Here is a 23,649-nt window from a genome sequence, read left to right on the forward strand (position 1 = left end):
TTATTTTGTTTAAATGAACTTATGCTTTAGTTCACTTGAAAAATAATATTCTTTTTGAACATTACAGCATGTTGAACAAGAGTCCTTCATTGAGACCATCTGCTATAGAAATTTTAAAAAACCCTTACATTGCTGAACAGCTACAGGTATTTAAAATGAAAGGGATACTGGGAAACAGGCATTAGCATTTACATACACATTCTATGACTTAAGAATATGCCATGGAAATAAGATGCATTAAGAAACAGAAAGGAGGAACAGATTAAAAAGAAGATGATTGAAAAGAAGGTACTCAAGACAGTCTGTTTGCAGTTGTACATCAACTTCAGTTCCCAGATGTTCCTGGAAATGGGATGTTGGAGCTTTCATTTTGTGCCTGATCTCAGCATCTACCATATGGCTCTTTTTTTTTTAATTAAAAATCATAAATTTACATAGGGCAATGTTGTTTGATTCATTGTTATTTTTTTCCCTTCCCCCCCACCCCTCTCACCCCTCTTTACCCTCTGTACAGTCCTTCCTTCCTCCATTCTTACCACCCTCCTTATCCCTAACCCTAAACCTAACCCTAACCCTAACGCCAACCCCTTCTACCCCCCATTATATGTCCTCATCTGCTTATCAGCGAGATCAATTGTCCCTTAGTTTTTTGAGATTGGCTTATCTCACTTAGCATGATATCCTCTAATTTCATCCATTTGCCTGCAAATGCCATAATTTTATCATATGGCTCTTAAATTGACAGATGTTACCTCAACACATTGGAATTTTATCCCTACTAGGACAAGAATGTACCAATAAGGATGCTTAAGTTTGGGATTTCCTTTGAGTATTTATTATTCCACTCTGTATTACATGTAACTCAGTAGTATTTTTTTATTTATTTATAAGTGAGTTCATTTTGTTTTCCTGTGGGTTAGAAAATTTGATGTAGAAGATCTACCTCTGGTGGTGAGAAAGAAGCAAATAGTTCCCTTCCTGAGGGCACTTTTCTTTTCTTTTAGCTTCTCAGGCCTTTTTAATACTAACTCCCTCAGGCAGGTTTCTTCTGATTTCATGAAAAGCTTTAGTAAGAACCACAAAACAGTTGTCCACCTTCCAAAATGTGCATATCCACCTTCCAAAATGTGCATATCTTCTCATCAGTGGACCAAGTTCTAAATCCAGAGGAAACAAAGGTGGTGATGATGTGTACTCACTCATGAGTGCCAGGCACTGTGCTGACTTTGGGGAGACTAAATGAAAGGGATGGGTATGGTTCCTGTTCTTTTGAAGCTTGACTGCTAGTGAGAGAACCCAGTGGCCAAGGAAAAGCAGGCAAATAAATGATCACAAGCACTAGGAAGAAAGTCAACAGGATGCTATAAAAAGTAAGATATGGGGAGGGGCTTTGGTAGTCAAAGAAGGAGTAGGTACCATTTCAACACCTGTGAGCACGGGAGAAGCAGCCAGAACAACGTAAAGAACAGTTTGAATCATAGGGAACAGCTGGTGCAAAAGCCCTAAATTAGATTGTGCTCCTGGAAGGTGGACATAGAAGGAAAGGTTCTTATGCATACACATGCCTCCAGGGGAAGCTAAGGAAAACATGGAGAGGAAGGTTTAAGTCCCTGGGCACTTCCAGTTCTCCCTATGTGCAGTCATAGCAGGCTGCCGGTTGTCCTCTGTCAAAGGGACTTCAGTGCTAGCTAAGGGGGCCATGAGATCCCAGGGGATCTGCCAAGACTAGAGTGAGGCAAGTGAGGTAGCTACCCTGGAGCAAAACTTAAGAGGACACAAAAAACTCAATCAAGATAAATCATATGTTATTGCAATAATCTAAAATCCAAATTAATACTAATAATTCCTGGTAACAGAATATTTAAACAACAGATCAACAGAACCAGGATTAGGGCAAAGCAAGGAAGTGGAATTGGGCAAGTTCAGTATTGGATCATGTCTTTATTTAAACACTTGATATTGTATTCTTCACAGCTTTTTAACTTTAATTTTGATTTTTAAAATAATATTGTATTAAAGTGTTATTTCTGTGGTCAGAGTGTTTTTTGGTGCCCACTTAGATTTTGTGCTTAAAGTGAGTGCCTCATTTGCCTAACCCTAGTTCTGGCCTGAGAAGTATAGATATTGTTCATTCCAGGCTGGGAGACTGAAAAAGTGTGAGTATTCTTGGAGCTGAGAGAAGGCCTGCGGTGGAGGTGAGGAGGAGTAAGAGAGCAAACCATGCAAAGTGAGGCTGGAGAGGTAGGCAGGAGCCTGACCCTGTAGGATCTGCTCACATGAGCTACCATGTAATTTTATATAACCCTTTTTAGAGGGAAAAATAGTTACCATAGCCTTTTTCAAGCTCCCTGCCAGAGTCAATAATACCCCAAATCAGAAAAAGTAGTTTTATGCCCTTTCATTCCTTTCATTACTGAAGAAGAATCTTTAGGTTTGCCAGGGTTGTTCTTTTTTTCAGCACCTGATGTGTTCTGAAATAACTCTGGAAGACAAGGATTTGGATTGTCAGAAGGAGGCTGCCCATATAATTAATGCCATGTAAGTAATTGCTTTGTTTTTCAAAAGCCCAGTCAGCATAAACGTTAAATGCATTTGTCTTTAAAAATCTATTAGTACTAAACTGACTGCATGGAGCATCCTAGAATTCACTTAAGTCTTGCCAGGGAATTAAGGAACTTCAGTAATGTAGCATTCCAAAGCCATTTGCCCCAGGTGGTAGCAATTGAAATCATAAAAGTTTAAACCACTACACAACTTACAGATCTGCAGGGTAGCTCTACAGTTGCCTTGTAAGTGTACAGAGATATTAATATTGCAAACATTTAGTAATATTTATGCTAATGAGCCTTCCATCATAAGTAAAAGTGGCTTTCACACCTTGTTTAACGTGAACTGGCAGAAGAAGTATATATCCTCTTATATAAGAACTAGAAAAGCATGTCTTCCAAAGAATCTTAATTATTTCCTGGCCTAACTTCTCTTTATCCTCATTCAAAATTTTTGTGCTATCACTTGCAAAAACCTTGAATAGTAAGTTACTTCAGAATAACCATGTGTGACTGTGCGTGCAGTGCACTGCACAACGGGGACCACTGCTTTTAAAGACTAAATCTATAATTTTGCCAAAAGAGCTTTATTTAATATTATAAAGACCCACAGAGCAGAACAGTCACTCCCTGGCCGTATACAAGGCAGCAGGGGGAGACCAGGGGCCCTAAATAGTTTGATCTTCAAGACCAGATAGCCAGGTATATTTCTCAAACACCTAACCCTGTGGTTTCTTAACTACACCATGTTTGCTTTCCCTCCCGCATTCAAGCTAAGGAAATTATCCACCAAAGGTATCCAGTCTTTGTGTCTTGCATGATCTCCAGAGGAAGTACACTGTGCCTCAGGGGGCAAGTTTTTAAGCATGCTCCTAATAACCTTGTTTTGTTGAACTACTAGCGGTTCTTTCAAGAAAGGTTGGAATTTCATATTTTACCTTATTAACTGGAAATGTGAGAGTACTAGATATCTTGTTTTTAAAATACAGAACTAATTTTAGTTATCATTTTGCACTGCAGTTATAAAACTCTTTGTCTGACCCTAGTTACAATTAACAGTGTGCTAGACTTCAATTATTTAGAGGATATTTCACATTGTGAAATATTGATTTCAGTCACTCGTATTTTCTAGATCTATGGCTTGACAGATCTTTTAAGGAGATGTTTGGTTTTAGAAAATTGGTTATGTATATTCCTGAAGAATTGAACTTCCCTTGGTGACTCTGTCTGGATGATAATACAGAGGGATGACAATGCCTACAAAAATCATTACAATTTTCTCTTAGTGGTACTTAAGGAAAGAGAAGTGCAAAAGGTGTTCTATGATATTGGTCCCTAACCAAGTCAGGACCAGAAGCAGATAACATTGAGAATGTGCTTGCAGACCTTTTAATACTTGATTAATGTGAACACATTCCTTTAATTGAAAAAAAAGATTCTTAAGTAATATTACTATCTAACATTTTGGTGGCTAATAACCATATACTCAGCTCTGGTGTCTGGTAGACTCCCTTTACATGAACTGATTCATTTAAATGCAGGAAAACCCTATGAAGCAGGTAGTATTTTTTTTTTTTTTTTGTAGTCACAGGTTAAGTAACTTGCCCAAGAGCACATAAAATGTAAATCCGGAGGTATGATGAATCACAAGTTATTAACTTGTGTGATTAAGCACTAGTATAAGTCATACTCAGGAAAATACACCTATTATGATACCACCATTTTGGAATACTTTTTAGGTACCAATATTGTGCATACATAATCTCATGATACCATTCTTTACAGCTGAGAAAACTGAGATTCCGTTTCTCATTCCAGGCTACAGAGCTAATGAGTCGTGGAAGTGGGATTCAAACCATGCTTAACTCCAAAGATTGTATACCTATCCACATGGTTGAGTTACTCTGACAGTCTTTTTGCTCCCTAATGACCACAATCCTAATTTGTCTTACATTGTGAAATCCAGTCATAGGCAATGAAATGAGCAGAATTTCCTTTTATACAAAAATCTAATTGAAAAATATTGCCAATTAACTATAGTCCTTGTTGGCTCGTTACCTATTCAGAGTTTGTTTTCACCTGACCTGTCTTGAGATGCTTTTGCTCTCTCAGTAGTGTAATGATACTTCTATAAAATATTTGTTTAATTTTTCTGAGTGCGTCAGCATGTGGGGAATCTTTATGACTTATAGGCAAAAAAAGATCCACCTGCAGACTCTGCGGGCACTGTCTGAAGTGCAGAAAATGACACCAAGAGAAAGGATGCGACTGAGGAAGCTCCAGGCAGCTGATGAGAAAGCCAGAAAGCTGAAGTAAGCCGCCTTTCCTCTGGTACCCTATGCCTCCAGTGCTACCTCGAGGGCTATGAAGGAATTCACAGAAGAGGAGAAAAAAAAAAATCAAGAAACCAGAATGCATATGATTACACATGTATTTGTTTATTCATTTACTCATTCAGTCAAGAGATGATTGAATCTTAAATTGATGGCAGGTGCAATATATATCAGGCTTTCAGTCTTGAGTATAGAGAAAGATTGAAAATAAGGGAATTTGTTAGTGATGAAAATAGGGTCAGTCTCTTAAGTGAAACCTCATTGGTGCTTATACCTTCTACACAGACTCATGCAACAGACCAAAAAGAAGCCTTTGCTCTTTTAATCTCATCCCCTAGGTGCTTGCTATGTTTCTTCTATCAGGAGACCTAGCTGATCTACAGGGAGAAGAGGTTTTGCTGGCAGAAAAGTGTTAGCTTTCAGAAGGCAGTAAAATGCAATCAGCTCTGGTCTGTCAAACGAAGACTTTAGGAAAGTCTGTGTTCAGAACAGTGCTGCTGGTAATTAGAGTATTTATATGAAAAAGTACAATTTCAAGTATTGGCTGGGGTGTGGAGAAAAGGGAACCCTTGTACTCTTTTTGTAGAAATGTAAACTTGTAAAGTTATTATGGAAAGCAGTATGGAGTTTCCCTAAAAATTTGAAAATAGAACTTCCACATGATCTCACAAATGTACTTCTGAGTTTATATTCAAAGGAAATGAAATCAAATATTGAACATATCCACATCCCCATGTTCACTGCAGCATTATTCACAGTAGCCCAAATTTGGAATCAAAGAAAAATGTGGTATGTTCATACAACAGAATTCTCTTTAGAGAGTAAACTAAACAAAAGAAGGAAATCCCATCAATTGTACCAACCTGGATAAATCTGGAGGATATTAGGCTAAGTGAAGTAAGCTAGCCATAGAAAGACAAATACTTCATGATCTTACTTATATATGAAATCTAAAAATATGGAACTTGTGAAGGTAGAAAATGTAGTTACCAGGGGCAAGGGGCATGGATGAGATTTAAGCAAAAGGTACAAAGTTACATTTACCTAGGAAGAATGATTTCTAGAGATCTAATAATAAGTGACTATTAATAAGATATTATAGATTTGAAAATTGCCCAGTGATGGATCTTAAATGTTTCCACCATAAAAAGTATGTGAAGTGATGAATATGTTAATTAACTTGTTCTAATCATTTTAACAATATATATGTATATCAAAACATCATGATGTATACTATAAATATAAACTATTTTATCTGTCAATTAAACCTTATTAAAACTGAAAAAAGATATATGTCTAAAGAGTAGAATATCAAAGAGCCCTGGGCTCTCTATTTCTCAAAGACTTCAGTAGGTAGGTTATCCAATTTTCTAATTTTTCTTCTGTCTTCCTTTGCCTACTCTTTGGTAACTTAGAAATCCCAATCAAGAACCAGAGGATAGAAAAATTCCAAATAGCAGATCTGCTTACTCTGTGCCCATGTTTACACACTTGGAACATGATTTAGAGATATCGTTGTACTTAGAAAGAATATCGTGATGAACCAAATAAGAATCTATGAGACTATTTTCCCTTAACACATGCTTACTTTAATATATGTGGAGAAAGATTTGCATCAAAGCACAATGATATGCTGGTAAACATTTAACAACCAGCTCTAGGTTTAGAGTTAGCTGACTTGCTTGTTTATTCCTGTGTTGTAAATATTTCTACCATGGCCAATTTCAGCTACCTTTTACTGAATGTTCAGTTGGGAAGATATATGTACATAGGAGCCAATACTAGTTTGTTTCTGTAAACTGCTATAGCACCGAGCATGGGTTTTACTTGGAAAATATATTCACACAAATTTCTTGAGCCATTATATCAACTCATAGTCCCAAATTTGTTTCTAATACTTAAGAAATGTTAGTATCTTCACAGTACCATGATTCATGTCAATGGTTGAGGATATCTCTGATAGGGATGGATTAAAAAGGCAGACTTTATAATTTACATGCATATTACAAATTATTCAGATTAAAACAATTTTATAGACAAACAAAAGTCATAAATCTTCCAATTGATGCACTAATATTTTCACATTTAAAAGTGATAGTGTTTATATAAGATTTGGTTTTTTATTTTATGAATGAATTGTATTGGAATTTTTATCTTTATTTCTAGGATAAAAGAAGGAACGTGTTTTTAGCAAGAAAATGACTGATGTCAGAAGGGTTGTAATGTATCTATTTTATAGACATGAGAATTTGGTAGGATGTTTAGTGACTTGTCAAAAATATCTAAGTATAAATTAGCATACAACTAATCATAAGAACTTAAATCTTTGTTCTAGTAGCAGATCTATTAAAATCAACTCACCCAGTTGGAAACAAAAAAAAAATAAAACAAAGTAAGGAAACAAAATTTGTCTGTAGAAGAAAGTTTTCTTCCACAGTGATGCCTATTTATTTTTTCATAAATTCTTCGATATGTAGCTCTTTTTCCTGTGTGTTGGTTCACCCTGAAAGCATTTTTTGTGTTGTTAGTATGTGTCTGGCACCGAGGATACCCCCATCATCATATTCAGGATGCACGGGGTGAATTGTCTTCTCCTTCTGCTGCATTTGAGAATTTCTAAGAATGAATAAGGAGCCAGAGTATCCCGTGTGGTATGCTGCACAGCATACCACTTTCCCAGTGAAAGATCTGATGACCTGGCTTCCTAACAGCCTAGTCTGCCCATAATCCCTAATCAGGGATTACTTGTCTGTAGATAAGATACAGTTTTGGCAATTTGAGTTACTTTTGTATGCTCACTTTAAATTTGCAGAAAGATCGTGGAAGACAAGTACGAAGAGAATAACAAACGAATGCAAGAATTGAGATCTCGGAACTTTCAGCAGCTGAGTATCAATGTGCTTCATGTAAGTACCTCTTATTTTAAATTTTATGTAAAACTCTTTCTTGCTTCAGATTCTACAGATTCCTGCAGGTAGTTGCATAGGAAATGGACAGGGTAGAAAACAAAAGCACCCAAGACCAACTTTGCCCAATTCCAGGGAGGACTCTAGAATGTAGGCCATCAAATGGTGAGAACACTAACTCAAAGCAGCTGCATTTAGAGGTGGATCAGGTGATGCATCCATCCGTATTGAGTGCCTACTGTGTATTATATAAAGGATTAGCACTGAATACACAGTTGATGGGCTAAATAACTAAATAGTAGAACATGTGTATATTTAATTTTTAATTCCACCCACGTTGATGTTTTACCTCTTTAGTCCATTGATCTTTTATTCTTTTTATTATCTCTCTCCCACTTATATCATATACATTGTGTTAATAACTTCATTCAAACTCTGAAGAACTACTGTTAATAAACAAGTTTGCAGGTTTACATGAGATGGATCTCAAATTCATATCCTCTGTCTTCCAAATCTTTGAATAGCAAATACCATTTTCACTAATGGTGGAAAATATCTCCATAGGCTTTGGGGTAGCTCTGATACTCAAGGTAGTCTTTATGGGGCTGTATTCGGTTAATCAACATCAACACCCACCTCATAGCTCTTCTGGTAAAAGCAATTTGGGGTAGAGATGTTTCTCGTTCTTCATTCAGTGGAGATCCCTTGACTTGTGTGTCAAAGTGAGTCTTACCTGTCACAGGAAGAACCAACCTCCCTCAGAGGCTGTAGGACAAGCCTTTGAACCCTAAGGATGCTAATTCTGCTGTAGTGCATTATGAGAGGGCCCCAAACCCTGGGACCTTCAAGAGCCCTTAGCTAAGCTCACTCTCAGCTAGTCAGGCCTAGGAACACTTATTTTCTGCCCTTCTGAGGAGGAGAACTGCCAGTGAACTACCTTTCTCAAATATTTAGGGGTTCTAGAGGCTTTAGAGTTCTGAAAATTCAATATTGGACCAAATAGAGAGCCTCCTCTGAGCTCACAGTCTCCTTCTGTTTAGCAGATAATGTGGAAATGCCGGTAATACATGCTCAGTCCCACTCTGCTTCTCCACTTATCTGGTACCTCCGTTAAGTGAATCCAGCTGTGGAATCTGTTGCAGGTCCCAGAGAGTTGGGAGATGAGGTTATAGACCCTAGTTAGTGGAGAAATTGTTGGCTGAAAGGACCAGAGACCAGCAGCAGAGTTAGATCCCTACTTGATGCCACCATGTTGGGAGGAGTCAAGCCCTCTGAAAACCTGGAACCTTCCTTCAGCTCCTCTTACTCTGTGGGCCCTGCAAGGAGAACCTGTGGAGGTGGCTCTTTGTCCCTTATTCTGAGACTGAGAACTGCACATTCCCATAGATCCAAACAAGGAGGCTGGCAGGATTATAAGGACTCTGTGTTTGTTAATGCGCATGAACTACTTGTTCTGGACAGAAACTGGGTTGCTTTTTTTCTGGAATGCTCAGGGACCCCTGATGCTGAGAGACTTTCCCACTAAGATTGGAAATTGAGAACTGTATACTTAGTTATATTTTGTTTTATGAACTAAATGACTTTATTTCTGAAGTTACTGTATCGCACATAAAGTGTGTTTTCAAGTATGATCTTAAATGTTATTGTCTGATAAGTTACTTTTTGCTTTTCTTCTTTGACTCTTCAAGATTATAATTTTGTGTTCTTTTTTCTCTGATATAATTATTATCAGTATTATAAATATGTTATATGGTTTCATGTCCTCCCTTCCCCCTATAAATCAGGGTCCTCTGGGTGTCCTGAAGACTAAAGATAACTCTGAGACCATATGGCAGGAAGAATCTCAGGAGATTTTGTTATCCATATGTTATCCCACAGAACATGAGAGCTAGACAAAACATCCAGATATTGGCACAAATGAGACAAAGAGAAGATTTTACAAAAATCACAATTTCCTCATGAATTCCCAATTCCATGCTCTTTCTATCAGCAATAAGCAAAGGGAGAAGGTAGGGAAGTACCCAGTGTTGCTCTGGCCAGAGATTTTAGTTCATTCTTTGATTTTCTAAGGTTTAATGTTACCAACATCTCTGGGCCTGAGCTTTCCAGAGGCATGCGTCCTAGTTTATGTATTGATGTTATGTATTGATGGCAGCAGAAAATGCTCCTGGCAGATGTGAGAATCTTACATCTATTTTCCTTGCAGATTATGTCCTCTTCCAAGCTGGCTCAGCCCTGCATGGATGCTCAGTACATCTAGGCTCCCTGCACACACACACTTCCCCCGCCCCCCCGCCTCTCTCTCTCTCTCTCTCTCTCTCTCTCTCTCTCTCTCTCTCTCTCTCTCTCTCTCTCTCTCTCTCTCTCTCTCTCTCTCTCTCTCTCCCCCTCCCTCTCCCTCTCTCTCCCGCCCCCAGTCTTTTTTATTTGTTCTAATTGGTTATACATGACAGTAAAATGCATTTTGACACATTGTACACAAATGGCCCTGCTCTCTTTTGTGCTATTGCATCAGCCATTTTCCTCTGGCCTATTGTTAGCATCGCACCTTCTCTCTTCCAAATGTCCACCTCCTCTTCAGGAAAACCTTCTGACCTTTGATCTCCACAATCAACTGGCTCTTGCCCAAATTCCTATGGCTTATAGCAACACTTCTCAAAATTTAAAATGTACCTGAGAGCCCTATGGATCTTGTTAAAATACAGATTCTGATTCATTTGGTCTGGGGTTGCAGGGTGACTGGAATGTTGCATTTCTAACAAGCACCCTGCCGGTTCCAAGGTTGCTGGCCCAAGACCATACTCTGATTAATTATGGACAGAAAATAGGGCCCCTGAAAGTAATTGTTTACCTCCAGAGGAAGGAAGACCTGGAAAGGCCTCCAATGAACAGATCTTATACTCTCTTTAGGAAAAAAAACCTTTAATGGGAACAGAAGAAAAGGAGGAGCAACTTGAGAGAAGACTTTCTTGTTCACCCCAGGAGAAGGATGGAGAGAGACAGCCAGGCAGGGGAGAGGCAAGTTTAATCACATTCACAGACGTAAGAATGACATAACAAAGGAGGAAGAAAACCAAAGTCAAACACTTTGCAGAGGGGCCTGAAGGGTTTTAAACATTGTAATTGTTGAACTGAAAAAGATGAAATAAAGTATTAGAAAGAAAATGGATTAATCAGATGTGAGAGGCTAAAGAAAAATGTGAAGAGGAAAATGCTCCTATCTTTGAGTACTTTTCTTCCCCTTGCCTCTACACATATTTACAATTTAATTTCTTCCTAATCTCATTGGGGACTGCCTTCTCAATTCTTTCTTCCTTCTCTCTTGACTGGCTAAAGGAGGCCCCTTTTTTATTTTAGAAGCAGTTGTAGGAAAGAATCAGAGTTATGAGAGTGAATGGACTCACTATGTCATATATTATAAAAATTCTTTGAAGCATTTGAGAGAGTGACTTGCTTTGTTTTTCAGACCCTAACTGACAACATTTTTTTTACTTTGGCAGGTAATTTCTGAATTTGGTCTTTGAAATCTTGAAGCACAGTTGAATGTAGAATATATTAGGCACCATTTCTTTAAAGGATGGTAGCTTAAAAACAACTATATACCATAATATACAAGACAAGCACCATTTGTCTCTTATCCTGTGGTACATATAGCTGTGCTGGTGCCGAGGCTGGGTTTCTGTGAAAAGTACATGGCAGACCAGATCTCCATCATGCATGGAGTGGTAATGGGGATCAAAGATCAGATCAAGTCCTTCTTTATTGAAAGAAGCAATTTTAACAATTCTATCTGTTCTCTACAAAGAGAACCTTAGCAAATCTAAGTCACTTGTGAGTCCAAGTACTTATTTTCAAATAACTACTGAAGCACATGTAAAATCACATTTTGTGCAAATCTCTACTCTTTGTTCTTGAAGACCTCTGCGTACCATCAGTGATCCTTTGAATTTGGAATCAATTGTCCTTCCTGAAATAATTAGTCTATAGTACAGAAAATGGACTTTTAAATAACATTTTTATGACCATATTCTCACAAGTGCTACACCACAGTGTGGCATATCTTCATTTTTTACTTACTTATTTAAGATTATTTTAGGACTGGTTATGTGGCTCAGTGGTAGAGTGCTTGCCTGGCATACAGAAGACCCTGGGCTCATTTCCTAGCACAACAAAACAAACAAACAAAAAAACATAAAAATTAGGTTTTCCTTTTAATTTCCTTCTTAATAAAAAGATACTCTTAGAATAGTTCCACATCCATTTACCATCGATTCTAGATTGTAAACACACATACTCAAAACTGACGGACAGAAGACACAGTGATTTGTTGAAATACCTGTTTGTGAAGTTTGCCCTTTTTTTTTTTTAAGTAGGAATTGTAGGTGGTCTCTTAGATCTTTTCTTTTAGAAAATTATAATTCGTAGAATCGTGGAGTTTTTAAAGCTAGACAAGAACTTGAAAGTCATTGAAGCCAATGCTTTTTAATTTGGGGATGTAAAAACTGAGCAGGGCAGGGATGACAAAGGTGGGGTACCCTGGGTGCAAAATAGAAGAAAGCATTGCTCCCAAGGGAGCCTGCCCTGCCTGAACCTGAATGTTAGTGCCTTTGATTTTTTTACACTGGGCATCCCATTGGACCCACCTAGCCATGGCCCTCAAACAGGTCCATGAAGGTTAAATGTTCTGCCCAAGGCCACCTGTCTCATTGATTCAGGACTGTTTTCTCTTAATCCAAGTTAATATCTTAAAGTTTGAAAATTTTCTTACATTTAAGGGAGAGGATTGGTAGGTGTTTTGTTTCCAAATAGCTTTCTAAACAAGAATATGACTTCGTTTGTGGTAGTGCTTTTTCTGTCAACTTCTCATGAATTATCAATTTCCTCCCACAAGGAATTAGATGAACCAACTTCAGACAACCTGCCTGAGTCTGAGCCTATTCCTTCCCTGGACCTTGACTCAAATATTGAAGATGCCATAGCCAACCTTGAACATCATGGTATGTGTTTGCATCAGCTGTCGTCAGGGTGCTTGGCTGCCTGCAATGGGCCTTGCCAACCTCTGAGAGAAGCTTTGGATATTTGTGACCTCTTGCCATCAGCTTGCCAGCAATGGGCCATGACCAGGATGAAAAACAGACTAACCAGGCATTTTTCTGTCCTTTCTATCTTCTTTGCAGTAGTGAAGATGAGTTGGAAAGCTGGTGGGGGACCTCTTCTGAATGGGTTATACTCTATCATCATTGACCTGAGTTTGAAACAGTGTAGGTCTGACTGTGACTGCTGACTCTGAAGGGTTTTTTCCCTCTCCTGTAGATTATTCCCCTGGCCCTTATAAATATAAATTGAAGAAATGAAACCATACATGGAAATCAACTATTCAGATGGACAATCATTGCTAGAAAATAAAAGTACTTAGAGCTGTAACCCAACTGGATGATATACATTGTTACCTTTTAGCATAGATTTTGGAGTAAAAAAGCTAGCCTTATCAGGGAGGCCCCTGGAGACCTATTCTTCCAGGTCTTAGTTTCTTTATCCATGAAACGAGAATAATAACATCTCCTTTCAGAGTTATTGTAAAGAACAAATGAGATGAGGCATAAAAATACTCAGCATACATGAGGAGCTGAAGAAAGAAAAGCAGTTATGACACTTTGTAGGGAGTTTATAAATGTGTGGGTCTTCTCAGTCTTGCTCACCACTTTTCCTGTAGCCTAGAATAAAGTGCCAGAAACATAGGCATTCAATTTCTTGAGTGAACAACCAATAAATGAATGAATAATATTTTAGTCTAGACCTCTGGGAGGCAGATACCAAGATAGGACTAAAATGCATGGTTATTTTTAGGGAAAATACCTGCATGAAAGGTAATAGGAAAGCATCTAAGAGAGGCTGGGAGAACTGTCAGACACCGTCAGGCTATGATTAAAGTCTTATTCCAACTAAACAGAGAAGGCTTGGTGGAAGTGTACTCTCTGCTATGAGCCAGAGGTCACAAGGCATTACAAAATCCTCAAGCAAAGCCATCCATTGGAGTCTAGCTGTCCTCTTTGGGGAGGAATGGTAGTTTCTGAGAGAATGTGGAGGATTTCAGAGCACAGTAGGGGGTTCTGGGCCAGTTGCACTCCCTGTAGTTGGAGTTCTGCCAAGTGCACCCACATGATTGCATAGTGATACAACAACTCTCTTGGGCAGTAGGTTATTTTTCTTCTCAAATTGAGAATAAGGATAGTGAAGCTTGGATTGTTTGGTCATTCCAGCCCAAATTTGCACTTGAGATTCTCCTGATAGAGCTCTTAGAGCTTGTGCTACCTCCTTCAGCTGCGTGGAGACTCGCACCTAAATACAGACTAACAAAGCTTTTAAGGTCAGTTTTTAACAGTGGTGCTGCAGCAGCATTTTGAAACAGATATCATTGACAAATAAATATGTACATGAGATGGACTTGGGTTAAGCTTTTCTTAAGTATTTCTTTAATATATTGTTTGTTAGTTCCCAAAAGTGAAATTTGGAAATATAGGAATATTCCATGGACCCTTCTTTCTAATAATAGAAAACTGAGAAAGTTAGGCCATTTTGTTTAGCATCTGATATGGGTGACTTGTGCTGTGCTGTAGGGAAATGCCATTGTCCCAGGACAGTATATTGAATGAGTAGTGTAGGATCAAAAATGTGGGCTTATCCTCCTGAATTCAAATGGGAAAAAGTACCTATTAATGCATTTCAGAGATGAGAAGTCTAAGACAGTTTTCACAAGGACCATAGAGCTCCTGTTTTTTATTGCACCCACCCCTTCCATTTCCCTCAAAGTGATGGGTGGGAGCAATAGACTTATGAGAAACAGTCAAGCATGTTAAGTGAATTGGACTTTCAAAAGGTAGAAAGTCTTTGTTGTATGGCTCTATGCTAATTTTTGTGAAGTGTAGTGGATAAATTACTCCTAAGCTACCTCTGACCACAGGCTCCATTGCTACAGGGAGACCTGAACGGATGTCCTCCTTACTTCTCATTTTGTCTTTTATCATCAGGTTTCATTATGGTAGACAACACGTTGATTTACCAGCCAAACTGGAAATGATCACATCTATTTCCTTGGCTACCTTATTTATGCTACAAGGAAACACTACTTAGATCACTGTAATAAGCTATAAGATAAATAAAATTCCAAACATAAAACAAAAAAGTAGTTGGTCAGATGCCTTGTAAAATACTTTAAGAATTTTCCCTATTTTTTCTTCTCTGTAAACTCACATTTTCTAAATGCAATTTTTTCTTAAACATTAAGTTGAAAGGGAGACTTAGATCTGTGAAAATGCAGCCTTTGGGTTTGATAGTTCATTTGAATGGTGAGCAACTGTCAGATAATTGTCAATCACATAGCTGCATCATGAACTTTTGAAACATTAGATTGATTAAGTGGTTAATTATTTTTCCAAGTCTCTTTGCTTTTTAGACGATTTGGCACCAACTTTCAGCACCCAGAGGAAGTTTTGGTTTATTTTTTTAATCTAGCATGTATATACAAAGTAAAATTAAGTAAAATTACTCAACCCTTTTTTAAAACTCCTTTACCAAATATTTAATCATTTTTAGATGTTGAGCTGGAAATGTCCCCTTGGAATGCATGAAGTTAAAATCCTTGCAGAAAAAGAAGGCAAGTTAAGCCTTTATTTACACTTGATGTGCATTTAGTTGGCTATAGCTGATTTCATCTAGCCAAAGTTATGGTTACCAAAGTTATTATACTCAAATGAATAAGTACATCTAGAGTGTTAAAGAAATTATTTTTATATAATTACTTATGTTTAATACTGATAATTTCTTGCACATAATTTTTTTAAAAGTCTTTCCTTGCACTCTGGTCTTATTTTCAGCAGTTCTGACTTGCAAGTGTTTTTTGCAAAGTTGAAATAGCCTGAGACTCATGAGTTTGGACCTTCGCAGGACATAATCCCTTTGCCCAACCTATTCCTTAGTCCCAAAACCCACAACTGAAAGGCATGAAGGCTGCAGGGGAGTAGGCCTTACATGCCTACCTACATCCTGACCTGCGACCACCTCTTAATTTCCCTTTCATCTGTTCCTGGAGCAAGTCCTGAGCCTCCCTTTAGTACTTGGAGAAAACTCCGACCTCAGGAGGATTATACTTTGCTTGTGTGTGGGAAATCCACATGCCCTTTTCAGTTGTGGGTGTAGGGAAGAGAGAAATCCCCTCTTCTGTCCCTTAGTTCTTCTGTGGGATCTTTGGTTGAATCAAGGAACATAATTAATGTAAAAACTGATTAATAAGATTAAAGCATGAAGTTTTATTATTTTTCATGTACACAGAGATCTTCACAAGAGGGTGAAGTCCAAATAAATGACAAGACATGGTGCTTTTATACTTTTGGACAAAGAGCAATAAATTTGTGAAGGAATGACAGGACATGTGGATGTCTGAACTTGAGTAGGAAATTCTAAGGATGTTACTGTGATATATATGGGAGTGATATAAAAGCTAGTGGAAGATAAGGATTACTTCAAACAGTTATTTCCTCAGGTTTGTTGCAGCCCCAATTATCAGTCTCTAATGATCAAGGCTATTTTCCAGCCTTGGCATGTGAAGCATATTCCTCCCAAAAGAATCTTTATGGCTTCCTGCATGTAGGGAAAGACAGCTCAAATGGCCTTACTTGCAGTTTCACTTCCTCAAGTGATTTCAGCTTGCTGTTACCAATACACCAATCTGGCATTATTTCAAGATGGCATTTCTTTAACTCCTTCATGGACTGTCCTGTGACTCACAACATTATTTCTTCCTTTTAAACTTCCAAGTGGAAATAAGGTGATTTGAACTCAAACCTGGTATTTTTTTTATTGTTTTATTTTTAAAAAAGAAAACCTCTGCTGACTGACTCAAGTAACAACATTTCTCTCAAGTAACTACAGGCAATTCCACTTGTAGTTACTTGAAAGAAATGAAAACGTGTACAAGGAAATCTCTACACAAATATTCTTAGCTGTTTTATTCATAAGTATTAAAAATGCAAAACAAGCCCACAAAAGCTAAAGGTCCAATGTTTTCTCTGATATGTGGAAGGTAACCCGCAATAGTGGGGGAGGGGAGAGAATACAAATTTAGTCAATTAGACAATGGAGAATGGAGGGAAGAGAGGGGTTGGGAAAAGGAAAGACAGCAGAACAAATCACATAATTTTTCTATGTGTGTGTATTATATATAATATATATATATATATATTATATATATAAAGCATCACAGTGAATCCCACTATCATGTATGTCCACAAGAAAAACACAAGAAAAGGGTCCTTGCCAGGTGCGGTGGCACACACTTGTAATCCCAGCAGCTCAGGAGGCTGCAGCAGGAGAATCATGAGTTTAAAGCCAGCAGCAATTTAGCAAGGCCCTAAACAACTTAACAAGACTCTGTCTCTAAATAAAATACACAAAAGGGATGGGGATGTGACTCAGAGGTTAAGCATGCCTGGGTTCAATCCCCAATACCAAAAATAAAAGAATGGGGTCCTAACTAGAATAAGGTATCTTCCACGCTTGAATAATTATATCAAAATTGATTATACTGTCATGTATAACTAAAAAGAACTGATCAAAAATAATAATAATAAAGGACCTAAGCAGCCTGAGCATAACAGAACAAAAAATGCTAGCCCAGGCCCTAAACCCAGCCCCTAACAAGCTGGTGGAACTGCCGGCTTTTTAGCCCTCAGGAAACAGGACCAAATGCCAGGGTCTTCCCATATTCCTAGATATTCCATGGTCTCCAGAGATTTTGATGTCTTCAAGATTGGATTTATAAACACAAATCAATGGTGGTTTTTTTTCATATTTGTCACACATTAAGCTGAATTATATTTGTGTTACGAAATAGTGTTTCCACCTGACTCTGATATTGATACCCAGAAATAAAGGCTGCTGAAGTCTCACAGTTCTAGAGGATAATTAAAATAAATCTAATATTGAATTAAGATGTACTGATTCTCTACTCTGAGGCATATTTAATAATTTAGAATGTTCCTTCTGCATGACAGTTGTATAACTGAAATTTAAAAGATTACATCCAATTTGAAAAATTAAAGTGGATGCAGACTAACACCTGCCGAACCAGCCACTTCACAGCGGTCTCCTAAACCACAAAATGGAATAGAAATCATAGGAGAGTCAATCCCCAGAATACGAGGTATTCACAGAGAGAATCAGTATCTATGGACCTCTCAAAGTAAATTTCTCACCTGGGAAGGCTGTATGTGATTCTGTGGACCATACACCTTAGCTAGATAAAATTATACTTAGTTGTTAAACTAAGGGCCATACTATCAGTATTCAGCAGAGGGTATTCTTATTTATTTTTATGTGGTACTGAGGATCGAACCCAGTGCCTTACACATGCTAGGCAAGCGCTCTACTGCTGAGCCACAACCCCAGCCCCTGGAGGGCATTCTTAAGAGGCTTTGCTTGGCCTATGATGGTTCACGTTTGGAATGAATCAAACAAAGAAGCATCAATCGTGGCTTTAAGGCGAGATTAAACACATCTATAATAAAGTAAAATTTTGCATAATGTGTGTTTCAGACAGTATTTTGGACATACCATGATATGGGTTTCCTTCAGTTGATTATTTCCCATGTGTGCAAGTTTCACAGTTGTGCTCTGAGTCACACATTTAATACCTGGAGAGTGTCATTATGATGCCTGAAGGTAGCTAAGCGAATTATTCTCAGAGATGAGAATAATTTAGGTCTGTATTTGAATCTTGATTTTCCTATATGCTAGCACTGTGACTTTGAGCAAGACCTTAATTTCTCTGATTGTAGTTTTAAAACTTATGTATTTTAATCAAGAAAATGGAGTTAGTACTGTCAATCTCAGAATTTTAGTGTGAGATTTAAGTGAGGTAACATGTACCAGATGACTGTTACTCTACCAGGCTAATCGATAATAGGATCTATTATTACCAAGCCAGACATACTGCTTATTACCTCTTATCCACTTGTTGGATATAGCTCACTTTTTTTAATTTTTAATTTTTTTATTTGTTGTAATTAATTATACATGACAGTAGAATGCATTTTAGCACATTATATACAAATGGAGTGTAACTTCTCATTCCTCTGGCTGTACATGGTTCAGAGTCACACAGGTCATATAATCATATATGCACATAGGGTAATAATGTTCGATTCATTCTACCATCATTCCTACTTGCATATCCGCTTCCCTCCCTTTACTCCCCTCTGTCTAATCCAAAGAACCTCTATTCTTCCCTAGCCCCAGAGAAAACATTCAGCCTTTGGTTCTTTGGGATCATTTATTTTGCTTATAGCATGATGGTCTCCAGTTCCATCCATTTACCAGCAAATGCCATAATTTCATTCTTCTTTAAGGCTGAGTAATATTCCATTGTCTATATACACTACAATATCTTTATCCATTCATCTGTTGAAGGGCACCTAGGTTGGTTCTATACTTTAGCTATTGTGAATTGAGCTGCTATAAACACTAATGTAGCTGCATCATTGTAGTATGCTGATTTTAAGTCCTTTGGGTATAGGCCAAGGAGTGGGATAGCTGGGTCAAAAGGTGAATCCATTCCAAGTTTTCTGAGAAATCTCCATACTGCTTTCCAGAGTGATTGCACCAATTTGCATTCCCACTAGCAATGTATGAGTGTACATTTTTCTCCATATTCTCACCAACATTTATTGTTGCTTGTATTCTTGATAATTGTCATTCTGACTGGAGTGAAAAGAGAGCCTACAGAATGAGAGAAAATCTTTATTACATGCACCTCAGATAAAGCATTAATCTCTAGGATATATAAATAACTCAAAAAACTTAACACCAAAAAAACCCCACATAACCCAATCAATAAATGGGCTAAAGAACTGAACAGACACTTCACAGAAGAAGAAATACAGTCGATCAACAAATATATGAAAAAAATGTTCAACATCTTTAGCAATTAAAGAAATGCAAATCAAACTGAGATTCCATCTCACTCCAGCTCATTTTTTAAGACCTGACTCAAAGGCTTCCTGCTAGAGCTCCTTGACTATAGTAATTGTTTTTCTCCTTTCTTATAATCTACCTCATGCTGCCTTAGAGTACCATGATTGTGCACCTGACTCATGCTCTAACCTGGGTTGTAAAACTGGAATGTCTTTGTTAACAAGCTGTTTGCAAAGTACTTTTAAAACCAAGATAGTAAATGGTTAGTTATAGAGATTATAGAAACAGAATAAACAACAACATTAAAAAAAAAAAAAAACCTATCCAAACTTCACTCAAATAGTACCTGTACTTTAAGATTGATATGCTCTGAATGCGTTCCCTCTTAAGATTCAGGTGTTGTCATTGTGACAATATTAAGAGGTAGGACCACTACAGAGTGGTTAGAATTATTAGGGCTCCTTCCTCATGAATGGGAGTTGGTGTCCTTATAAAAGGCTGGATGGAGGTAGTTTGTTCTTCTGGCTCTTATGCCTTCTGCCATGGGAGGATTGTTCCTCCCCCCACCAGAGGATGCAACAGGAAGGAGCCATCTTGGAAGCACAGATAAGCCCTTACCAGATAAACAACCCTGCCAAGGCCTTCACATTGGGCTTGCCAGCCTCTGAAACTGTAAGAAACAAAGTTCTGTCCTTTATAAGCTACCTAGTCTGTAGTATCTGGTTATAATAGCACCAAAGGACTAAGAAACAAAAAATAAAATTTGTAATAACAGTTTTTTACACAGGCTTAAGGACAGCTATATATCCACTGTCTCATCTAGAAGTGCTCCGAAAAATTGGGTTGCACAACTCAAAGTAGCCAGAAGTGACAAGGACACTTGTGTCTGCGAGTATGTGAGGAGTTTAGACAGTGGTGTCCATGAAATTTCAGAGTGATAAAAGCAGTATCTCTAAATATATTAGTTTTATATGAGAACATTAATTTATATTTGTTACTAAACACAGTAAATATTGCACATTTATAATTTAATTTGTACACCTAATAATTTGGCATTTTATTTGCGTTTGACATTTTTATTAGAAAATGGAGCAAGGTTTTAGATTTTTTTTTTTACAATTAGACATGTAGTATATTTCATCCAGCCTAAATTATACATTTTTATTCACTTGAACATTTGTGACATTGAGATGTTTCTCAAAATAGATGGCATTCCAAATTTTATGGAAAGTGTTTTTCTCAGTGATACATAATGTAATTGTGCATCTTAAAAATTGATAGTGTCTTTGATTCAATAAAATACAATATGGTATTCCTCAATTATATTGGTCAGGCCAGGCTAGACTTACTTTTATGACAAATAAACCTATTGAATTAGATAATGGGACCTGTGTGGATAAGAAATCTCTCCAGGGCAACTTTTCCCAATGCAGTGATTAAGGACCCAGGTTTCTCCTTTCTTTGACTACCACCACCTCAAGGTGTAGCTTTCAGTGTCCCCACAGCAGCAGAAGGAATAGGCTGGAGGTAGAACCCTCACACACAAATTCCTTAGCTTGGAAATCACTTCTTCTCAATTTCATTGCCTAAAACTAGTCATGTGGTTCGGTCACCCAGCAAGGGCATGGAAAGTACTGTCCTCCCTGTGCCTAAGAAGGATAGAATCAGAAAGAGGTGAGTACGGTGATGGCTAGCACAGCAGGCTGGCTCTCTCAGTTACCTGACTCTGAGGTTAGGGTAATTAACAAAGCCCAAAGGTGTACTTGAATGGTGTGTGGCCTGTGTTTCAGTTAGATAGACTAACCCCTGTATTGTTTTTCCACACAATACATTATCTTGAACCAAATAGGAACTAAAATAAATTCATTTCTTCATAAAGATTTTACAAAACTGATTAACAATGTATTTTTCAATCTTTAAATTTTATGATTTATCCTAAAAAGCAAAACTTTCAAGATATGTGGAGTATTTGAGTAGGTTCTTAAACCTCTTTATTCAGTCTTGTACATGTAAAATTCTATTTTGAGCTCTTTTGAAGCCTTGCCAAGGTTATAACCTTGAGCAGGGTTATATTTGTAAGGGCAATATTTGTAATCTACCTTAACTCCTCATTTCTACCAGCTAAAAAGAGCTATGATAGTAGGCATAAGAGTGGTCTCCAAAGATGCCCACATCCTAATCCTTGGAGCCTGTGATTATGTTAGGCTATCTGGCAAAGGGGAATGAACTAAGGTTGCAGATGGAACTAGGGTTTCAAATCAGTTGCCCTTAAGATAGGAAGATTATCCTGATACTTTGAACAGGCTCAGTGTAATCACAGTTGTCCTTAAGAGGGAAAAGGAAGTCAGTAGAGGAAAAATAAAAAATAAAAATTAAAAAGTAGAGAGGTGGCAAGTGAAAGGACTTGGCTGAATATCAGTTGCTGACTTCAAAGATGCAGGAAAAGGCCATGAACCAGAGAAAGCAGATAGCATCTAGAAGCTGGAAAAGACAAGGAAACGAACTCTCCCTGGAGGTTCCAGAAAGGAAGGTACCCATGAACAACAGGGTCTTAGCTCAGAGATCGGCATCAGACTTCTGATCTACAGAACTATGATAATTTTGAGTTGTTCTAAGTCACTACATTTGTGACAATTTGTCGCAGTAGCTATAGAAAGCTAATACAGCTATACTGGATTGTATCTGTATAATCTCCCTATAGATTTGCAGGTTGTTGGTAGGTGAGTGACATTTTTCTTAGTATTTAGGTCAGACTTTAGGTGGTTTAGATGGTCATTTAAATTTTTCTCCTTTAGTCTCTGTAATGATTTTCTTTGTCTCATTTTGTGACAGTGAGGGCCACATCAGTACTAGACACTAATTGTTGTAGGTGGGAAAGTATCCTAGAATTATTTGTCAAACTCTTATTTTTTGAAGTGAAATAACACACTTCCAGAAAAATGAACCAATGAACAAATTTTCTGGCAAGGAACCATGGCAGCAGTATCTAATGCTTTTTGTCACTCCTGACTAACAGCATTTCCCACTGACTTCTCTTTTTCTCTTGCTTCTAAAATCACCCTCAGAAGAGAAAAATTGGATCCTAGAAAAAGATCCAAAATGATTGTCATGTTTCATTGTAGTGTGTCTATGCATGAATAGTATAATAAATTTGATTTATTATAAAAGCAGTTATTTTCACATCTGACTGCAGGAAAGTATGTTTGTGAAGTGACCAACATTTACAGCTCACCATGTGGACTTGTCTCTGAGCTGGCAGGATGGATTCTTCATAAATCTATCTTATTGTTTTGTGCATTGGTGTCCACATGTGGGAATATATGTGTAGTGTAAATATATAGACCCAGCCTCAGAGCTAGTCTTCATCCCCCTTTTCTGCCAACACGTTGACCCATCCAGATTACTTTTCCTGGCCGTGGCTCCTTTAAATTATTAACGGAAATTCTTACTATTAAACGTGAACTGGCAAAGCAAATATTTGTAGATGAGTTTCGGATTCTTATAATCTTTCCTTGCATTTTGCACCTGGGCATTTTGGGTTGTAGGGATCAAAGAGACTTCTCCTTTGAGTCTAGGAAAAATGAACCCTCAACCTCCTCCCAGTTTAATTCCATATGACCTGTTTTCCTGGCTTCCAATAGCATGGAATTAAATTAACCTGGTGCTTCTCTCCACCTCCCCACAACTCCATTTTCAGATATAATAATTTGGCAGTTGGCATAAGCAGTTGCTTATGAACATATGGTCTCTAGCCATATATTTAGCCTCCTTTTATTTGTGAGATTGCACATTCGAAATAAGACCAAGTTTTCATAACACCTTGAATGAGAAATTTTAGTAGTAGACTTGAGAGGGCTGAAAGGTGATTACTGATTAAGACAGATCTTAAAACATTTC

The 23,649-nt window shown here is 37.7% G+C and overlaps 1 protein-coding gene across 10 annotated transcripts in view; it reads left to right on the forward strand.

The window, feature by feature from the left end:
* Positions 1-23,649, forward strand: part of NEK11 (NIMA related kinase 11) — a 349,893-nt gene that overhangs the window by 163,817 nt on the left and 162,427 nt on the right. For 6 of the 10 annotated variants that reach the window (XM_079101291.1, XM_079101284.1, XM_079101288.1 and 3 more), the window contains exons 8-13: positions 68-146; positions 2,459-2,538; positions 4,739-4,858; positions 7,692-7,785; positions 10,696-10,803; positions 12,677-12,782. In XM_079101291.1, the coding sequence (XP_078957417.1) occupies positions 68-146; positions 2,459-2,538; positions 4,739-4,858; positions 7,692-7,785; positions 10,696-10,803; positions 12,677-12,782 (587 nt within the window). The remainder of the gene's footprint in view (positions 1-67; positions 147-2,458; positions 2,539-4,738; positions 4,859-7,691; positions 7,786-10,695; positions 10,804-12,676; positions 12,783-23,649) is intronic. The other 4 variants (XM_079101293.1, XM_079101289.1, XM_079101290.1 and 1 more) reach the window with 1 other exon arrangement.

The sequence above is a fragment of the Sciurus vulgaris genome (genome assembly GCF_902686455.1).
Source record: "Sciurus vulgaris genome assembly, chromosome: 10".
In the NCBI taxonomy this organism is placed as follows: Eukaryota; Metazoa; Chordata; class Mammalia; order Rodentia; family Sciuridae; genus Sciurus; species Sciurus vulgaris.